At 42.1% G+C, this 22254-nt stretch overlaps 1 protein-coding gene across 1 annotated transcript in view; it reads left to right on the forward strand.

The window, feature by feature from the left end:
• Window positions 1–22254, forward strand: part of ADGRV1 (adhesion G protein-coupled receptor V1) — a 574752-nt gene that overhangs the window by 73390 nt on the left and 479108 nt on the right. The window contains exons 3-7 of the mRNA XM_040419646.1: window positions 993–1177; window positions 4498–4647; window positions 5615–5710; window positions 9290–9394; window positions 13457–13570. Of these exons, the coding sequence (XP_040275580.1) occupies window positions 993–1177; window positions 4498–4647; window positions 5615–5710; window positions 9290–9394; window positions 13457–13570 (650 nt within the window). The remainder of the gene's footprint in view (window positions 1–992; window positions 1178–4497; window positions 4648–5614; window positions 5711–9289; window positions 9395–13456; window positions 13571–22254) is intronic.

The raw sequence follows: 22254 nt of genomic DNA on the forward strand, positions 1-22254 counted from the left end.
TCTGGTTTCCCAGAGTCTTAGCTTTTGCTTTATTGGTCGTACCTATTTTGTGCTTTACATTGCGCAAGAACTGTGCCTTATCTTGCGCAGTCCTATGGTGGTTCCTTTGAATCTACTTACCCTGTGCTTCTCCGTGTACTGTATTACATCCTGTTGCTCTCCATTATTTATATTTTATAATAAATGATACCTTTTGATATAAACATTCCACTTGTTTGGCTTTTAGTTTACTCTGGATGTGGTACAAGTGGTCATTATAGCTGTCTAAGTTGACAGAGCTGCCTTTTTGTAGGTTAAGAGCAAAAAGTCTGACCTGTCTGCTGATGGAGCAGTAAAGAAAGAGGAAGTGTACAGGCAGCATGACCCTTATATACTATGCGGCGGAGTGATCTACTTGTTACTCTTTACATTTTTTTCTTCACTGCTGTGGAGTTAGTAAAGAGAGTTAATGCAAAATAGGAAGCCTCCTGTCATGTTTTAAAATTAGATTCCACCTTTCATTTTCCAAAGGAGCTGTCAAAAATGAAAGGTGGAATCTGATTGGTTGCTATGGGCAACTAAGCCAGTTCTACTTTACACCAGTTTAATAAATGAACCCAAAGGTTTGTACACAAACATAGAAAAGGGTTCTTTACGGTAAGAGCAGTGAGACTATGGAACTCTCTGCCCGAGGAGGTGGTGATGGTGAGTACAATAAAGGAATTCAAGAGGGGCCTGGATGTGTTTCTGGAGCGTAATAATATTACAGGCTATAGCTACTAGAGAGGGGTCGTTGATCCAGGGAGTTATTCTGATTGGAATTTTTTTTTCCCTAAAGTGAGGAAAATTGGTTTCTACATCGTGTTTTTTTTGCCTTCCTCTGGATTTCATTTGCAGGATAACAGGCTGAACTGGATGGACAGATGTCTTTTTATCAGCCTTATAAACTATGTTACTGTGTTACTATGTATGTGACATTAGATCATATGCTTCTATTTTGTTTTCTATCACAGGCATGCCCCCAGTTCCCTCCTCTGCACTTATTTTCTTCGCATTATTAGTCACTGGGATATCTGGAGAAACACAAGTGCAGTTTGCTGGACAAACTGAATTTTTTGTAAATGAAACTGCGACCACAGTCATACGTCTGGTAATTGAAAGGACAGGAGACCCCGTAAACATCACGGCAATAGTCCTGGTAAGTGTATGGAAATGAAGCCAGGGGTATCGTGCAGATTACATTATATCAGAGGTTATCTATAGCCACTGACTATTTATTTGTCATAAAGGATACATATCTAAAACGTGTAAAAGGGCCAGTCTGCCTTCTGTCATTTTACTGGCTTTGAATCTGCACAATACAATACCATGCAGCACTTTTAAGGCCTCTTGCACATGAACATATTTTTTTTCCATTTCCGTTCCGTTTTCGGTCCGCATTCGGAACCATTCATTTCAATGGTCCAGCTAAAAAAACGGAATGTACTCCGTGTGCATTCCGTTTCTGTATTTCCGTATATCCGTTCCGCTAAAAGATAGAACTTGTCCTATTATTGTCCGCAAATAACGTTCCGTCCCTCCATTCAAGTTAATGGGTCCGCAAAAAATACGGAATGCATACGGAACACATCCGTATGTCATCTGTATTTTGCGGATCCACACCCACTTTGCCCATGTGTTTGCTATTTACAAACATTACAGTACATTACAGTAATGATTACAAATTTTATGTTTCCGTTTGCGATCCGCAAAAAACAGATCACATACGGAAACCATACGGAGATGTTTTTGTGGAAATGTGGAACGGAAACACAATGGAAACAAAAAAAGGAACAACAGATCCATGAAAAACGGACCGCAAAGTACAGAAAAATACATACGGTCGTGTGTAAGAGGCCTAAAGCTGATAGCGTTTGTTTCTGCACTTTTTCGATGTAAATTGGCATTACAGCTGATAAAAGGAGACTGGCAGATCATTACTGCCTATTTAATTATAGTTGGCATACCAGATACAATTATCTTAGCCGGGTTCACACCTGCGTTGTGAATGCACCATTATCTGGTCACTGTATCCAGCGTACATGCTGGCTTGCAGCTGGACAAAAAATGCTACACGCAACAAAAGTCAGCATATATGCCGGAAAGCGGCCCAATTACCGTTGTATCCCCTTACAGTGAATGGGGATCAGGCGGGATATTTTATCAGCATTCTATATTGAACTGTATTCCCTAAGGCACTAGACCCCTCTAATATTTTAGGTATGTGTCAGTGACTGTCCTGTAATCCAGAATATTTGCAGATTCATCACCCATCTGATCCTGTTTAAAATTAAAGGGGTTTTCCAAGACTTTTATACTCATGACCTATCCTCTAGACAGGTCATCAGTATCTAATTAATGGGACCCCCACCAATCAGCTATTTGAGACAGCATTGGCGTCACAATAGTGCAATGACCTTCTTGCAGCTTAGCTGATGTCACGTTTATCGGTCATGTACCCTCGGCGTAGCTCAGCCCCATTGAAGTGAATGAGTGCAATACCAAGTACATGGTGAGCAGAGAGAAGGCCGTGGCACTACTGTGGACAGGACAGGTCCTCAGGAGAGGTCATCTATATCACATCACTAGGGCTACCACTCTCTACACCTTTGCTGATAAGCAGTCTGAAGGGGTCATGGCATGCACTTCATTTTATACATGAGCCATGCCATCTACTTAGTAACGGTTCTGCAGAGTATTTCAGCTTCATCCCATTCAGAAGAACAAAGTCAAAGCTGCAATCCCCCGCACAGTGTGCAGGTAGACAGACCCATATAATGCAGTTGATCGGCTGGGCTGCCAGGAATCGGACTCCAGCCAATCTCATATTAATGACCTATCCAAAGGATATAGGCCATCAGTATGAAAAGCCCTTTTAATACTGACTTAATCAAGTACTGCTGCTCTCTACTGGTTAGTCCCACTCAAATAAATAGGACTGAGTTGCAAAACCAGGTACAGCTATTACTAAAAGTACAGAGCTGTGCCTTGTAAACAATGAAGGGGACGTGGTGCCCGCTGTCTACTTGGGTACCAACCCCCACCAGTCTGATATTGATGAACTATTCTAAGAATAATACATCAGCTTTTGTGGCGTTTTAGAACCCCTATAGCGTGACAAAAGATTACATGATGTCCATGGTAAAATCACCCTCGTCTGGAAAAAGTAAAGGTGATGTAGGAGAGGATTTTCACAGTTTATTATATTGTATACACTAGCTGATGACCTGGCGTTGCTCGGGTATTTATTTATTGCATATTTTATATTAAATAACAGTGACTTTCACAATGGCCGCCCCTTTAACGGTGACCGCCCCTTTAACAGTGACTTTCAAAGTTGCCGTTCCTTTAAAAGTGACCGCCCTTTCAACAGTGACTTTCACAGTGACCACCCCTTTAATAGTGACCACCCTTTTAACAGTGACTTTCATAGTGGCCGCCCCTTTAATGGTGACCGCCCCTTTAACAGTGACTTTCACAGTGGCCGCCCCTTTAACGATGACTGCCTCTTTAACAGTGACTTTCCCGGTGGTTGCCCTTTTAGCAGTGACTTTCACAGTGGCTGCCCCTTTAACGGTGACCGCCCCTTTAACAGTGACTTTGGTGACCGCCCCTTTAACAGTGACTTTCACAGTGGCTGCCCCTTTAACGGTCACCGCCCCTTTAACAGTGACTTTCAAAGTGGCCACCCCTTTAACGGTGACATCCCGTTTAGCAGGGACTTTCATAGTGGCTGCCCCTTTAATGGTGACCGCCCCTTTAACAGTGACTTTCACAGTGGCTGTCCCTTTAACGGTGGCTGCCCTTTTAACAGTGACTTTCACAGTGTCCGCCACTTTAATGGTGACTGCCCCTTTAACAGTGACTTTCACAGTGGCCGCCCCTTTGACGGTGACTTTCACAGTGGCCGTCCCTTTAACAGTGACCGCCCTTTTAGCAGTGACTTTCACAGTGACCGCCCCTTTAACAGTGAACTCCGAGGTGCCTGCCCCTTTAACAATGAACTGCACAGCGCCCGTCCGTTTACTAGTGGCCCCTGCCCCCCATGCATGTAGCAGTGTAGTTGTGCCGTCATACGTCATATGACTGAATATTTCAGGACCTGCGAACTGCTAAAACCTGTGATCAGTTGTTATGGCAACCTGGAGTAGGACCTGCGAGCTTCTATTGGCTGATAAGGGACATGTGACCGTGTGTATGGCAGTTAGGATTTAAGTGAAAGGCTGGCAGGCTTGAATTGGATAATGCAGGTCATTTTTTGGGAATATCTCGGGACCGGTACGTCCTAGAGAGCTGAGACCCCCGCAAGATTTCTTTCCAGGTAGCAAGGGATGTGTAGACCAAGTTTTGTTGAAATGGATGGTTGCGTTTTTGCAAAACATACACACATACATACATATATACGTCCTTTTATATATATAATATTACTCATGCTCGTGCTCTTTAAAAAACATTACTACTTCTTCTACTTACTTGTAGCTACAAGAGGAAAACACAGGAGACTTTATAGCTACTGCTGCTGCTGCGTTCATACCCGAATGGGAGAAGAATCGGACGGTCTATATTTCTATATGCGACGATGACTTGCCAGAGGCAGACGAGACATTTCATTTCTTTTTGATATTACAGGTAAGTAGAAATAAGTAAGTTATACTTAGCACATTCAGTTTATGGGTAGTATGTATAGATGCCTTACAGTCTGGACGTGCGGCCGCACTGCCCTCACCTCACAATTCAGCAATGACAGGTGGGTCTTCTCTTTTTGGTTTACCCGTAAAACCTTTTATACATGACAGAACAGCTTTTTACATGAATATTTCTCTTGGACAACTTACAGTAAAATTAAAATGAGTATCATATATTGCTCGATAAGATCTAGGGCTTCATTCTTGAGATCGACTCAAATAGCAAAGTTGTACATTGTGGTTTCTGAGTTAAATGCAAATGCAGATCTGTATGTAGTGTAATTCTGATATCTGTCATGTGGAAAGCTTTCAAATGGTGGCGCATGGTTACAAGTACTGCTCCAGACCATGGTTAGCTCCAGCGGTGAGGCAACATCCGTGCGGTGGCCAGGACATATCGAGACCCTAATCCGTCCACACCGCAAAAATATAGAACATGAAGATCCCTATTAAAAAAAGGCACTGGAAAAAACACCATAAAGAAAATACAACACATGTGTTTTTTTGAAGCCGGGCAAAAAAATATATATGGATGTCGATGGCACAAAACCGCCATCAAATGAGCTAAAAAATGCTATAGCCATGAAAATAAGCCATGGAGCCAACAAATGCACCACTGTTGAATAAAAGACCACTTAAAAAAGAGATATGTGTGCTGCGTTTCATATGTTTAAATGTATAATGTTTAGTCTTATACAACATCTGAATATTTGATTTCCTTTTCTTATTTCTATGGTGTCAGTAATAGACTGTCAGCCTGTGATTAATGGCCTCCTGAATGTCCTCGTACAAATCTTCCCAGGCGACAATACACCATTCCGTAATGTCCGTCACCCTGGACTGTTTGCATTGCATCACTTGAAAGCATTATTTGACATGAAACAAATTATGTGTTGTTCTCTCGTTTCCAGAATCCCCCACTAAACACACAGCTAGGACCCCAGAAAGTTGCCACTGTCACCATACTGTCCAACGACAATGCCTTCGGGATCATCTCTATCAATATGGTATGGAAGCTTTTTTTTTGTCACATGGAGTAGATGACAAATCCTGTTATATCTGCATTATAAACTAGACAAATATTGAGATTCCTAAAATACAATTTTATTTTGTTGTGCTTGTGTTTCCTTTCATGGGCTTAACTGTAGCCATAGCAGCCATAGCACTTGCTATGGGGCCCAGAGGTTGATAGTGCCCAGTCAAGTGCAAGAACATTCACGTCGGGATTGGGAATAACAATATGTCAGTTTATTGCTATAATGTGGGTTTTCTGATATATTATACCTACTTTTAATTATCGCTGCTTGTGCTACTCTTTTAGTTTTCTTACACTAGGTGGTGGGGTCCCATCTTATTTTGCTATGGGACACTATGAATTGTAGTTATGACCCTGTTGCCTATTTGCAAGGGGTCAGGCTCAGTGTTTAGAACTTTGGGGGTAATTTTCAGCTATTTGTGTATACTTTATTAAGTAAAATATAAAATAAAAAAATAGAAGGAAAGTGCTAGGAAATTGAAGTCAAGGAAGCTGGTTCTTTTCAACTCCAAGTCATGCTTTTTCTGCCTCCTACCCCTTGATGGAGGTTTATGACTTGTGGCACATCATCTCCTTGATTCTCACACAGGAGTGCACTGCCCCCCTTGTCTGGCGCATGCGCAGGGAAATGGGGAAGCTAGGTGCTGAAAACCAAGGTTCAATGTGCAGGCGCCATGGATGAGACAGTGCACCCTGGGTGCAAGACTTGGAGAAACAAGGAGATGACGTGCCAAAAGTCGTAAATGTCTATCAAGGGGCAGGAGGCAGGAAAAGAGCGCAGAGAGCATGACTTGAAGCCTCCTTGACTTCAAAGAGCTTATGTACATACCGCAGAGTCGTTGAATAAAATGGTTTCTCACATCGTCCATTGAACAAACAAGTGCACCAATCCGGCGTCCATAGCCTGAAAATGTGGAGCGTTTGTTTCTGTCTAGTGCTAGGAGACATTTGGCATTAAAACTAATGTACTGGATCCCTTGAATGATAACACAGAAAATTATGGGATCAGTTCTGACATCATTTAACTGATAACTTAACTCTGACATCCACAGTTAAGTAAACAGAAGACAGAGGAGCGTTTCTAAGGCACAAAATGGGCCACTTTAGAGCTATTTTTCTAATAGAAATGTACGATTTCAGTAATTAAAGTATATTACAAAAATGGTCAGTATCACTGCCCCTACACATTCCAAAAATAAAAAAGTTCTAACATCCTTTGTCACTGCTATTCCTCAGATTCCAGAATGGTAAATCTACTATTATCACATGTAATGTATGGTGCAGTTAGGTAAATTTTGATCTCTGGAATTCAAGGAAAGTTGTCTGACAACTCATTTAGAAGGTGTTATTGCAGCTATAATCAGGGAAGGAAGGGTGGTCACACAACTTTCCTAGTAATGACTGGAGAATAACGTTTGTAACAAGACTTAAATTATAAGATGTTGTCCAGGAAAATTATGTAAAATGAAATAAAAGAAACATTACCCACCTCTACAATCCCCCACCACTGCCATACTGTTTTGATGCTTACATGGTCTCCACTTCCTGGTCCCTGTTCAAAGCACACACATTACTAGCTGAGGTGGGTCTCCTCTGCAGCCAGTGATTGGCTGAGAAGGAAGTTCCTGCCATTTTCTGTGCGTTGACATGGGACCAGGAAGTAGTGACCAGTGGCGGATGCAGTAAGCATCTGAATTGGAGTGGCGGGGATCAGTGAGGTGAGTAATGCTTCTTTTATTTTTTAACCTACGCTAATCCCTTTGCATACAATTTTCCCCTCTAGATAACCCCATTAATTAGCACAGAATTTGGAGGCTAAGCATGATACGCTATATAGAATATTAAGTAATCAAATAACTTACCTGCGAGATTGTTTGGAACTGTGAGGGTTTGAAGGTCGCATTGTAATTACCGAGGTGACTCATGCATCAATGCAGACTTCAGAAGATGTTAAGGGAATGTTTTATTTAATCCTTGTTCTTTACCATTTACTTGTCTTGAGATTGAACATTATTGCCCAGAAGCAGTGTCTATTGTAGTGCTTCATAAATATTAATGAGTATTTGGGAAAGATAACAGAACACCTCATGTAAGACATTGGTTTCAATTAGGGATCTTGTCTCAACTGCACTCCTGAGATTCTTATAGTCTGCTAACAATACTCAATGTCACATCACTGCTTAAAAGAAAACAATAATAAGAACAAAGTGGTCCCCATGCTTTAACATACCAGTCCACAAAAAAAAATTCCCCAGTTAAACTTTGCGCTGGCCGCTGTGATTAGTAGACTCTAAAGCCATACACATTCATTAGCTGTTGGCTGAACAATCATTTGGCCGACAGCTGTCTGTCCCGATTCCTTCCCAACTCTCAATGTATTCAGTTAGGAGAGAGGAGAAAGCCACTGCAAAACACTTCTGTGGCACCTTATCTTCTGGGAGAACAAAAGGATTGTCTGAAAATATTCAATTCCCCCTATCCTTCTCAACCCGACGTAATATGTCTAGGAAGAGTTGGGAGCTCCCCAGACATATTACACTGTTGGCCAAAGGCACCGTTCTCAGCGGACTCAGCTGCAGCCACAGTTGTGTATTGTGGGCCTTAAGTGCTAAAACAGGTTTTCCCCAGAGCTCACCATGAGGCACGATGGACTTGGCTGCTGTTAAGCTTCAGGTGATGTCCGCAGAATAGTTACCGACAGACAGAGCAGCAGCAGAGGACACGGTAGGTTAAGGAACATATACAGTAATCAGGGACATCAGAGAGGTTACCCATTTTGGTCTAAACCAGCAAAGCAGACGAAGTACAAGAAGACAAAATAGAGTCTTTACTGAAGTGCGAAAGCTACAAACTCTTCCACACAAGATGGAGGCACAAAACTTAGTAAACGGTGTTCCAACAAATGTTGGTTAAAAGAGGGGTTTTCTCTGGAGCTCCTCTCAAATACAGTCTTATACATCATTATGCCTCACATTCCATCCCAGCTGAGGGGTGCACCGTAATCCAACTTCTTTAGTTATGTCTGCAGTTTCTGGCTGCGAGGTGCAAACTCAAAAGGCAACACTACAAGCTGTCACATGTGTAGGAAAAGATTGCCAGGAGTAGTAAGTACACTAATCAAGGCTATGGGGGTCCAGAGGCTAAACATTTGCACTTCCTATTTCAGCTGCTCAACCTTCTTAGAGTTCTTTATCCACGTACCATCTCAGGGTTTACTCCTTGGAGTTTTCCTTTGGTCTCAGATGAGCTGAGGCTGCATCTGACTGGTTTTGATCGATGGGGATCAAAGTGCTAAGAGAGGATGGAATGGAGATTAACTCATAAAGGTTCTATGGAGCCCGCCTCTTGCAGTGATGAGAGATAACGTGTTATGTGAGCACTTCTTTCTCCTCGTTCTACCTATCGGAGGGGGTTTCAGCACTCATGCCTCCATTGATCAAAAGTTTTTTCAAAGTGCAGTAACACTTTTAAGTCTGTGTGTTAGGTCTCCTTGTTTAATGGTTGAGCTGCTTTTAATACTTTCTCATTTATTTATTTTTTGCACAATCAGTCATCATTCATCACAGTGAATGAGCCATGGGGTAGAGACCAGTCCTTGCCTGTCACACTTCTGAGAGAGAAAGGCACTTACGGAAGCGTGACCGTGACTTTTGAGGTAAGTTCAGCTCCATTTGTCTGAGGATAAGTTTTGTCAACTTGTCATTGTCATTAATTGCTAAAACATTCTTTTCTCCTTTCAAATGGTTTTCTACTCAGAGTGTGGGCAATGTTTGTTACAATATACAGATAGTTCAGCTTTATTTTTGATATTCATACAAATATGTTGTGTTCAAAATAATAGCAGTCAGACATCACTAACCTGATGAACCACTGTTTTTGGTAGAAATGATATTTCTACATGGCAAATAATTTACTAGCAGGTGTAGTAAAGTAATAGAAATCCAACAGACCCAACAGTCATGACATGCATGCTGCTGATTCTCTGTAATTAAATCACTAATTGAAAGGGGCATGTTCAAAATAATAGCAGTGTGGAGTTCAATGAGTGAGGTCATTCATTCTTTGAAAAACAGGTGGCAATTATTGCCCTTATTAACGAAGGAAGGCAGCAAATGTTGCACATGCTGGTTACAGTGTATCTCTCTCAGAAATTCTGAGGAAAATGGGTTGTTCCAGACATTGTTCAGAAGAACAGCGTACCTTGATTAAAAAGTTAATTGGAGAGGGAAAAACATATAAAGAAGTACAGAAAATGATAGGCTTCTCAGCTAAAATGATCGCATATGCTTTAAAATGGCAACCAAAACCTGAAAAACGTGGAAGAAAGCGAAAAACTACCATTCGAATGGATAGAAGAATAGCCAAAATGTCAAGGACTCAGCCAAAAATCAGCTCCAGAAAGATCAAAGAAGGTCTAAAGTTACCTGTGAGTACTGTTACAATTAGAAGATGCCTATGTGAAGCCAAGCTATCTGCAAGAAGCCCCTGCAAACTCACACTGTTGAAAAAAAGACATGTGCTGAAGAGGTTACAATTTGCCAAAGAGCACATTGACAGGCCTAAAGAGACATTTTGTGGACTGATGAAAGTAAGATTGTTCTTTTTGGGTTTACTGGCCGCAGACAGTTTGTCAGATGACCCCCAAACACTGAATTCAAGCCACAGTACACAGTGAAACATGGTGGCGCAAGCATCATGATATGGGGATGTTTCTTATACTACTGTGTTAAGCCAATTTATTACATACCAGGGATCATGGTTCAGTTTGAATACATCAGAATACTTGAAGAGGTCATGCTGCCTTATGCTGAAGAAGAAATGCCATTGAAATGGGTGTTCCAACAAGACAACTACCCCAAACACACCAGTAAACGTGCAACATCTTGGTTCCAGACCAACAAGATTGACGTTATGGAGTGGCCAGCCCAATCCCCGGATCTTAATCCAATAGAAAACTTGTGGGGTGACATAAAAAATGCAGTTTCTGAGGCAAAACCAAGAAATAGAGAAGAACTGTGGAATGTAGTCCAATCATCCTGTGCTGGAATACCTGTTCACAGGGCCAGAAGTTGGTTGACTCCATGCAACACAGATGTACAGCAGTTCTCAGAAACAGCGGTTATACAACTAAATATTAGTTAAGTGATTCAAAGGAAAGCAAAATTTTTAAACATTTTTCAGTTTATATAGTGAATGTTTAGTTTGTAAAGAAGAATACAAACACTGCTATTTTTAATACTCACTTTTCTATTTTTTTTTAGAGGAACAACACAAATTTGATCTTTTTTTTGTTTTGATTTGGAATAGAATGTGTAGTGTTCCCATTGCATTTGTGTGTAAGGAAATAAAAGTTATTAGAAGGATTGTGAGCTTTATTCACCTTTTTAAACACACTGCTATTATTTTGAACACAACTGTATATATATTCAGGCCGTGAAACCGGACATCTGCATCATACAGCTTGATGAAGGGCACCAAGTTTGGGCCTGAAACATTGCTATAACATGTACCACTGATGTTCAGAAATCAATAAAAAAACTATTTTTTTAAGACCAGTTGGTGTGCTGTCTCAAACTAAAAATTGAGGATCTATATACATTTCTGGGGGTGGAAAAAATCATTCTGGGACGTGCACCCACGCAAGCCCCTTTTGGAAGAGTGCTGTGGTCGTATCTCTGTATATACAGTCAGGTCCATAAATATTGGGACATCAACACAATTGTAACATTTTGGGCTCTATAGACCACCACAACGGATTTAACAAACAAGATGTGCTTTAACTGCAGACTGTCAGCTTTAATTTGAGGGAATTTACATCCAAATCAGGTGAACAGTGTAGGAATTACAACAGTTTGCATATGTGCCTCCCACTTGTTAAAGAACCAAAAGTAATGGGACAGTTGGCTTCTCAGCTGTTCCATGGCCAGGTGTGTGTTATTTCCTCATTATCTCAATTACAATGAGCAGATAAAAGGTCCAGAGTTCATTTCAAGTGTGCTATTTGCATTTGCAATCTGTTGCTGTCAACTCTCAAGATGAGATCCAAAGAGCTGTCACTATCAGTGAAGCAAGCCATCATTAGGCTGAAAAAACAAAACAAACCCATCAGAGAGATAGCAAAAACATTAGGCGTGGCCAAAACAACTGTTTGGAACATTCTTAAAAAGAAGGAACGCACCGGTGAGCTTAGCAACACCAAAAGACCCGGAAGACCATGGAAAACAACTGTGGTGCATGACCAAATAATTATTTCCCTGGTGAAGAAAACACCCTTTACAACAGTTGGCCAGATCAAGAACACTCTCCAGGAGGTAGGTGTGTGTGTGTCAAAGTCAACAATCAAGAGAAGACTTCACCAGAGTGAATACAGAGGGTTCACCACAAGATGTAAACCATTCGTGAGCCTCAAAAACAGGATGGCCAGATTAGAGTTTGCCAAACAACATCTAAAAAAGCTTTTACAGTTCTGGAACAACATCCTATGGACAGATGAGACCAAGATCAACTTGTACCAGAGTGATGGGCAGAGAAGAGTATGGAGAAGGAAAGGAACTGCTCATGATCTTAAGCATACCACCTCATCAGTGTAGCATGGTGGTGGTAGTGTGATGGCGTGGGCATGTATGGCTGCCAATAGAACTGGTTCTCTTGTATTTATTGATGATGTGACTGCTGACAAAAGCAGCAGGATGAATTCTGAAGTGTTTCGGGCAATATTATCTGCTCATATTCAGCCAAATGCTTCAGAATCGATTGGAAGGCGCTTCACAGTGCAGATGGACAATGACCCAAAGCATACTGCAAAAGCAACCAAAAAGTTTTTTAAAAGAAAGAAGTGGAATGTTATGCAATGGCCAAGTCAATCACCTGACCTGAATCCGATTGAGCATGCATTTCACTTGCTGAAGACAAAACTGAAGGGAAAATGCCCCAAGAACAAGCAGGAACTGAAGACAGTTGCAGTAGAGGCCTGGCAGAGCATCACCAGGCATGAAACCCAGCGTCTGGTGATGTCTATGCATTCCAGACTTCAGGGGCTGCAATTGACTGCAAAGGATTTGCAACCAAGTATTAAAAAGTGAAAGTTTGATTTATGATTATTATCATGTCCCATTACTTTTGGTTCCTTAACAAGTGTGAGGCACATATGCAAACTGTTGTAATTCCTACACCATTCACCTGATTTGGATGTAAATACCCTCAGATTAAAGCTGACAGTCTGCAGTTAAAGCACATCTTGTTCATTTCATTTCAAATCCATTGTGGTGGTGTATAGAGCCAAAAATGTTAGAATTGTGTTGATGTCCCAAAATTGTATGATGACCACACTTAAAGAGGGTTGTCCTGCTCAGGATCACTCTCTTTAAGCTGGTTCCCTCATCAATAAGAGATGATCAATACATTTTTGAAACTGGACATTGCAGGCATTTCTCTTTAATTTTATGCATGTTTTTCTGCATTGTGAATAGTGTACATATTGTGGTCAGTTACATATCTTATCAATTTACAGATTTTACCAGTAGCTTCATACATCTTAGGAACATTGAAAATTTCATTTATGTTTATTTTTCGAAAAGAAGAATCTAAGTACGATAAAATAATTAAATTTTCCTCCGATTCATATTCATTAGACAACTATATCCTGTAGGTTAAAGAGACACTCATTGTTAAGAAAATCTCCATGCACATTATTTTATAGTTTCATATGTTTTTGCAGATTGAGGGAGGTCCCAATCCAGCTGATGAAGATCTAATTCCAGCTAAAGGAAACGTCACATTCCTCAGTGGGAGGTCAATCTTCATTTACAACCTGACAGTTCTAGATGATCAGGTAAGATAAATGATTTATCTCTTGACAACTGCACTTTCCGTAAAAAAAAATGTAAACTTGATATCACATAATAAAGTTGCAAACCTGGAAATTGTGAGTATTAGCAATGGTGGATTTGGACTATGAAAATCATCTAAGGCTGTGCTTTACAACAGTCTATAGACATCTCAGATGCAGGGACCGAGGCAACGTTCCATTTCAAAGAATATAAAGGGTAGCCTTGAATTTTATGTAGGCAAAATGGGTTAAAGTTAGCGGTGGTGCAGCACAAGGTTGTGTATTGGGCACAGTTTTTTTCCCTATTTTTATTAAAGGGGCTCTCTGGTCCCCAAATCATTTTTTATCGACTTTTAGTACCTCGAACACTTCATATTTATGCACACAATGTCTGGTTTTCTTTTCTCTGCTTCCCTTCACATTGACTGAGCAGGAGAGGATTTTGGCAGGATGTTTACTTTGTGTATTCATCATTTTTCTGTTGGTGCTTCTAACCAAACCCAGCTCTCGGCTATCTCCATAAGTCCTGTAGAAGTGAATTGAGTCCACGGCCACTCCATTTATTTTGGGTGGCTCCACAGGGTACAAGACCCTATTCTCGTGATTGGTGGGGTTTCCAGTGGTAGAACCCCCACTGATCTAATAGTTATACCCTATCCTGTGGATAGAGGATAACGTTATATAACTGGAATACCCCATAAATGTTTCCGTGTAGACCCTTGTAAGTGGAAAACTAGGTAGAATATTTAAAGCCTTGTTTAATTGTGAAATATTACAGAAAGCTCTTGAAAAGATGGTAACCTGTGTGGGTAAATGGTAGAAGAAATCAAATATGTGTCATTGTAAAGACCTAGACCATGGTAATGGGATTGTCACGGCTGAGGATAGGGGAAACCGTCAGCCGTGCGATGCCAGGAGATGGTAGGTCGCTACTTGGCCAGGACCACAGAATTAGGGAGCAGGTCACCTCCTATCGCATCCCTAATCTGACCCTGACTCCTAGCTGCATGAGCCGACCTTGATGGTAGGAGGGCTCATGCTCCAGAACCTCGGATCCCTACTAACCCTCCGCAGATCCCTGAGCTAGGAGCTTGGTAGACAGCCCGTTCCTCCTGGACGTGGAGAAACAGGAGTCTAAAGTGGCCAAGCTGCAAGGGGATAGGAACAAGAACAGCCTATGGATATGGCAGGAGAGCTACACTAGTTCACACCTACCTGCCACAGCCGTGCTGACTGGATCCCGTGCTCACAGCTGATGTCCACACTATACATAAATGGACACAGCAAACACACATACACACACAGGAACCCAGATCCATAGCTGCATTAAACATGAAAGGAAAACAACATCAACTTAACATCACATATAAACATTTATGACCACAAGGGTGGCCCTCACTGGCAGATGGTATAAGGGACCAGGAGGGTGCCTCCAGCTTACAAACAAGGCTGGAGTACCCCTCAGACATCAGGTCTCAACTGAGGCTAAATATCCCATGTAGCCACACCCACACAGACACACCCAGTGCTCACATACTAGGAAGGGAATTAACCCTTCTCACAGCAGAGAAGGGAAGACAGCCACTTAAAGGGGACGTGCACCCATAAATAAACCTTGTGCACAAAAACAGAGACAAGGCACACCTACATAGACAGGTTGCCAGGTGCAACCGCATGCACAACATAGCAAGCTGCCACGCAACAGCTCAGGCTGCTATGCTGCCACATAAATAATGTTGCCAGCGGCAACCACAGGTGAGGCTACATACTTCAGCCCCCACCTGTGATTGACAACCAGACCTAGACCGGAGGCAACTGCATGCGGTTACAGGAGTCAAGACCATAACCATGGTCGTGACAGGGATGGCTACTGTAAGGGATCACTCTCTCACAGGGGGTCGCAATCACAGATTTCTCCTCTGACAACGGGGCTCAAGTCCAAATGGTGCTTTATTCTGGCACTTCAGCACAGCACAAACATAAACATAAACCAAAATAAACACCTGCCCGTCTAATACAGAGGTCTTCTCCCTGACTCAAAAAACGCAGTTTACACACAGGGTCTTCGGGTCCAACCCTCTCTGTAGGGTCACTTCCTCCCCCCAGTCATACACACAGAGGGTTATCTTATCCCTCCTTGATTATAGCCCAGCTGACCTCACCTGTGATCTCAGCTAAAGGTAATATCTGTAGTGGACTAGGGGTGTGGACTGAGAGACTCCCACTGCCAACCTTTCTACCAGTCCAAAGAAATCCAGCCCATACAACTTTAAACAAAACAATCTCCAGCAAGCTATGCCTTGCTAATGCAGCACCATTTCTGAATTTCTCTCACCCAACTAAACTGAACCACCAGGTAAAATACAAACCCCCACCATACCTCTATCATGCACTTTATCACACTACATATTCAGTAAAAGGATGACAAAAGCAATAGTAGTATTTTGGTACGCTGAATGAGTAAATAGCAGCATTTAATGCTAAGCGGCAGCTGTGAAAGCAAATGTACTTTTGGGGTAGATACAGGAGATAACAAAATAGTGCTTTAATAATATTGAACCCGTACAGATTATGTGTAAGCTGGCTAAATAATGGAGAGCCGGAGACAATTCAAGGACAGTTCATTTATAATGAAAGGATGGGAAAACTTTGCAGATGACATAGGTGACCTTATTTATATAGACGAGTACTTATAAGGTCCAGACAGTGAATAGTTGAATAAACTATTCATTAGCAATGTGCAACAGACCAGAGGACATCATCTATTTGTGGAGGAAAGGTTATTTCATCATCACTATAGGAAAGGGTCCCTTACAGTAAAGTAGTCAGACTTTTGAATGTGCTACCATAAAAGATGGTATGACAAAACTGAGATTTTTCTAATGTCTAATAGTATGGAGTTATAATTAACTAGAGGAATTGTGCTGGTAAGTTTGTGCAGGAAAATTATCTGGTGGCTCTATGAGGCCAGGAACAATTTAATTTTTTTGTCTTCTGAATTAAACCATTTGGGTTTGAAAATATGTGAACTTAATGGACATTTGTCTTTGTTCAACCCAAGTAACGATGTAACAGTAACAAATGAAACAAACACGGAAAACTCTTTTTACTACACATTTTCTATTAAAATGTGAAACCTGAATGTAGATGTGTCTAAGCACGATGAATATACCCATTCAGCAAGCTTGATTTGTTAATAATCAAAGACATTACTGATACATACCCACAAAGATATTCATTAGATTCTTGTTTTATTCATAAGCTCCTCAATGTACTGTAATTGATATCCTTCATATGAATATTCATTCAGCCACAAGACAGCTGCCTTCACTGTGCCGATTACAGCATATTCCTTAATTCTTCGTTCCTTTGTTTCAGAATACCCATTGCTTAAATTTCCAATTTCTTAAGAATCTCCATGATTTAGCTTGCTCGTTTTCTGCTTCCTTACCACTCCATTAACTTACTGCATTCTTAAAGGGAATGTCCCATGGAAAATAGTCTGCAGTTTTCACACCAGCAAAAAATCTAGCATAGTAATTGTAGCAATGAATGGAGAGATCTCTGGATCCATGTGAGGTGCAGACCTGGCTCTAGCTTTGTTAGAAAAAGATTGTCATGTACTATATGATGGCTGATTTTCCTTTTTTCCATTAATTATGGGTAGAGATGAGCAAACTCGAACTGCAAAGTTCGGGTTCGTACCGAACTTTCCAAGTTCGGGTACCCAGACACAAACCCGGACTTTTTCACTGAAGTTCAGGTTCAGTGTTCGGGTGATTTTATTGTTTTGCGTTATAACATGGCTATATCTGAATAATAACATTCTTAAGACAGAATGCAAAATAATATGGCCATTTAGGGGTTAAAAAAACAACTAATCTCATCCACTTGATCGCGCTGCAGCAGCTTCTTCTATCTTCACTGAACAGGACCTGCCAAAGGACCTGTGATATGTGTGATGACCTCACTACATCGGAGAGCGCGGCGACGTCATGGCGCACATCACCGATCCTTTGGCAGGTCCTGTTAGGTGAAAATAGAAGAAGCTGATGCAGCGCGATCAAGTGGATGAGGTGAGTTGTTTTTGTTGTTGTTTTTTTAACCCCTAAATGGCCATATTGATTTGCAGTCTGCCTTAAGAATGCTATTATTTTCCGATATAACCATGTTATAACGGAAAATAATAAAGTGAAGTTTGGGTCCCCGTTGACTTCAGTGGGGTTTGGGGGCAAGTTCAGGTCCCGAACCCGAACTTTGACCTGAAGTTCGGCAGAACCCGGCGAACCAGAACTTCCACGGGTTCGCTTATCCCTAATTATGGGATAACCCCTTCAAAGAAATCTGTCCTCCCAATCTTCGACTATTATCTGCAGTAATACATTAGTAGTACTGAAGATAAAGAGTCCATATCACTATTTTGTTTTAATTGTCCTACTGCCCCCTGTTCTCCTGCTGTCAGAATTTAAAGCTGCACTAAAATATTTTGTCAGGACTGTTGTGCATGTGTATAGGAGTCCTCTCCATTGTGTCAGCATGGCAGGGGCATTACTGATGAAGTCCAGAATCACGGTGACAGATTCTGTTTAAACTCTGTGGGCACATTGGTGAATACACCGGTGCAGGATCGGACTGGCCCACCGGGGAGGCGGGAAATTCACCCCTGTACTGTAAGTGAGCCTTCATGTTTGAAAGCTCACTGTCACTAAAACTTTTTCCTTGAGCTGCAGACAGGTGGCGGTCAATGAGCTGTGTGGAGGGGCCCGCCTCCTGCCTACATGGGCCCTGCCCCCTGAACATATCCATGATCCCCTGCTGCAATCTACAAAGATGTCAACCACTCAGGAGCCCACCATGCTGCCCCAAGCTGTAGTACAGGCAGGGCTTCCTTCCTGAATAGAAAGGCTGATAAAGCGGAGGAGAGCCTCCAGTCAGCACTCCCTGTCAGTGAGCTAACAAGCTTATATCCACATGTTCTGATCTTCACAAAAATCGCGGCAAAATGCAACGTTTTTTCCCCATGATTTTTGTGAAAATCAGAACATATGGATATAAGCTCACTGACAGAAAGTGCTGGCTGGATGCACCCCTGTTAATTAAAAGTACTCACAGGCTCTCCTCCGCTTTATCAGCCTTCCTACTCAGTATGGAAGCACTGCTGACACCACTGTGGAGCCCTGCTGCTATGAGAGGATGCTGCAGCCCCAATACACATGCCAGAGAGGGCCACCATATGAAGTAGGTAATGGAGATCTATACTGTCCAGTATGTAGTGCAGTGTTAAAGGGTGCCTTCATATGTAAAAGTGTGTATAAAACCATGCCTTCTTGTGTAAAAGTGTGTATAAAACCATGCCTTCTTGTGTAAAAATGTGCCTGCCTGTGAAGTGTGTTAGGGCTTGCGCTACACACCAACTTTGGCTCACAACACACACTGTGCGGCCAAAAATTGCAGCAACACAATGCTACATTGCAACTAATGAAAGTGAATGGGGTTGTGACTCGCCAGTCACCCCATTCACTTAACTGTAGCACCGCATTGCTGTGCAACATGTGTCACAGGCCAATGATGCTGTGTAGCCCAAGCTTTAATGTGTGTTTATGTGGGTAAAAACGCCTGCCTGTGCATGTTGTATATAAAAGTGTGCCTTTATGTGTAGAAACATAAATGCAGTACCATAAAATAGTAGTGTGCTACACTGGTTTTCCGAATTATATTTCTTTTTGGGGCAATGGCAGGAACATGAATAAAATAATAAAATAAACTCACCTTTCCACTCCTCTCCAATCCATCCAATCCAGTACTACCACTTCCTATTCTTCCAAAGGCTACAACACTGATATACTGTTGTGGTTGCAGTGGTGACATCCCATATACCGCTGCAGCCAATTGCTGGTCTCAGTGGTGTTTGCAATTTGACGGCTGCAAGCTCAACAATACGTCACTATTGCAGCCTGGAGAAAAATACAAATTATTGCATATAAACGTATGCTTGTGTGTAAAAAGAGCATGAAAGTTGCTTATGTGTGTGTGTGAAAACATGCATCTTAGGCCTCATGCACACAACCGTATTTTTCATTCGTGTGCTAGCCACATTTCATGCAGGCAGTACACAGACCCTTTCATTTACACAGATGTCATCTATGTGCTGTCTGCATCCCTATGTCCATTCCGCAAATTATAGAACATGTCCTATTCTGTTACGTATTGCGGACGAGAATAGTTATTTCTAGTGGGAGTGAGAAAACGGTGGAGCACACAACAAAGGTATCTGTATTTTGCAATTCTGTAGTTTGCGGGATGAAATATGAATACAGTCATATGCACAAGCATGTGTGCGCTATTGTCTGTATGCCTGGATGGAGAAGATCGTATTAGGACCCTGAGAGATCTGTTCTTCCCTACATCACTTTAAATCAAAAGAAGCATCAGAGTGACTCAAAGGGGAAAGGATATGTTCACTAATACTTTCTTAGGAATGGTTTCTATTTTTCTTAAAAACACACTGCATTCCTCCTTTTGATCTAAAAATATGTAAGGGAAAACAATCTCCCAAATTTGAAGTAAAAGGGAATGTATTTTGGGGATAGACAGAAGCTGCATGCAACTTAGTGATTTCATAAGGAAAGAACTATAACCCGCAAAGGCCACTGGGTGAAGGAGGGATAAAAAGCCTGAGGGAAGGTGGATCCAGCTCAAACCCAAATCAAAACAAACAGAGAAGTCAGACATGTGCAGCCAGTCTGACAGACCTCCGCACGTTCACAGGGCAAGGCATGACAGTACCCCCCCCCCCCCCTTCTATGGGTGACCTCCGGACACCCCGGACCAACTTTATCTGAGTGTGCCCTGTGAAAGGCCCTCACCAGGCGGCTAGCACTGACATCAGTAGCCAAAACCCACATTCTTTCCCCGGGACCGTATCCCTTCCAGTGCACCAGCTACTGGAGGAAACCCTGAAGAACACGTGAGTCGAGAATCTTAGAGATCTCAAACTTCAAATTGCCATCCACCAGGACAGGGGAAGGTGGCAATGGAGATGGTTCCACAGGTTCCACATATTTCTTTAATAAAGACCTGTGAAACACATTATGGATCTTTCAGGTCTGCAAAAGATCCAGACGAAACGCCACCGGGTTGACAATCACAGAGATTTTGTAGGGGCCAATAAATCTTGGACTCAATTTCCAAGATGGTACCTTCAGCTTAATGTTTTTAGTGGACAACCACACCGAATTACTCACACACAGGTCCAGACCAGTCATACGTCTCCTGTCAGCCATCCGTTTATATCTTTCACCCATCTTTTCCAAATTAACTTGGATCTTCCGCCAGATAGATGACAAGGCGAAAGAGAATCTCTCCTCTTCTAGCATCCCAGAAGATCCAGTCTCAGAAAAACTACCAAACTGTGGTTGAAAACCAAAAAATGGAGACTTATCAGTGGACTCCTGTCTACGGTTATTCAAGGCAAATTCGGCTAGAGACAAGAACGAGGACCAGTCATCCTGGTTCTCAGCAACAAAACACCTTAAATAGGTCTCCAGGTTTTGGTTAGTGCGCTCTGTCTGACCATTCGACTGGGGATGAAAAGCGAAGAAAAAGACAGTTGAATTCCCAGACGAGAGCAGAACGCCCTCCAAAACCTGGAAACAAATTGCGTCCCCCTATCAGACACCACATCAGAGGGAATGCCATGTAGTTTCACAATGTTATCGATACAAACCTGAGCGAGAGTTTTGGCATTGGGCAAGCTAGGTAACGGTACAAAGTGGGCCCTCTTACTGAAGCGGTCCACTACCACCAAAATCACAGTTTTCCCAGAGGAACTCGGTAAATCTGTAATAAAGTCCATGGACAAATGCATCCAAGGATGAGACGGGATGGATAAAGGAAAAAGAGATCCTGAAGGCCAAGTGTTAGCCACCTTCACGCGTGCACAGGTCTCACAAGCTGTCACATAACCCTCCACACCCTTGCGCAACCCTGGTCACCAGAATCTCCGGGAAATAAGATCTATGGTGTATTTGCTTCCAGGATGTCCCGCAAGGACCTTATCATGATGTTCCTTGAACACCTTGTATCGCAGTTCAGCAGGAACAAACAACTTGTCTGGAGGACAAGAATCAGGAGCCGTATCTATGCACAGAGCTTGGTTCTGTTATCGTATCTATGCACAGAGCTTGGTTCTGTTACCGTCTCTAGGCACAGAGCTTGGTTCTGTTATTGTATCTATACACAGAGCTTGGTTCTCTTATCGTATCTATGCACAGAGCTTGGTTCTGTTACCGTCTCTAGGCACAGAGCTTGGTTCTGTTATTGTATCTATGCACAGAGCTTGGTTCTGTTATCGTATCTATGCACAGAGCTTGGTTCTGTTATCGTATCTATGCACAGAGCTTGGTTCTGTTACCGTCTCTATGCACAGAGCTTGGTTCTGTTATTGTATCTATGCACAGAGCTTGGTTCTCTTATCGTATCTATGCACAGAGCTTGGTTCTGTTATTGTAACTATACACAGAGCTTGGTTCTCTTATCGTATCTATACACAGAGCTTGGATCTCTTATCGTATCTATACACAGAGCTTGGTTCTGTTACCGTCTCTATGCACAGAGCTTGGTTCTGTTATTGTATCTATACACAGAGCTTGGTTCTGTTACTGTATCTATGCACAGAGCTTGGTTCT

This window comes from Bufo bufo, chromosome 2, assembly GCF_905171765.1.
Source record: "Bufo bufo chromosome 2, aBufBuf1.1, whole genome shotgun sequence".
Classification (NCBI taxonomy): Eukaryota; Metazoa; Chordata; class Amphibia; order Anura; family Bufonidae; genus Bufo; species Bufo bufo.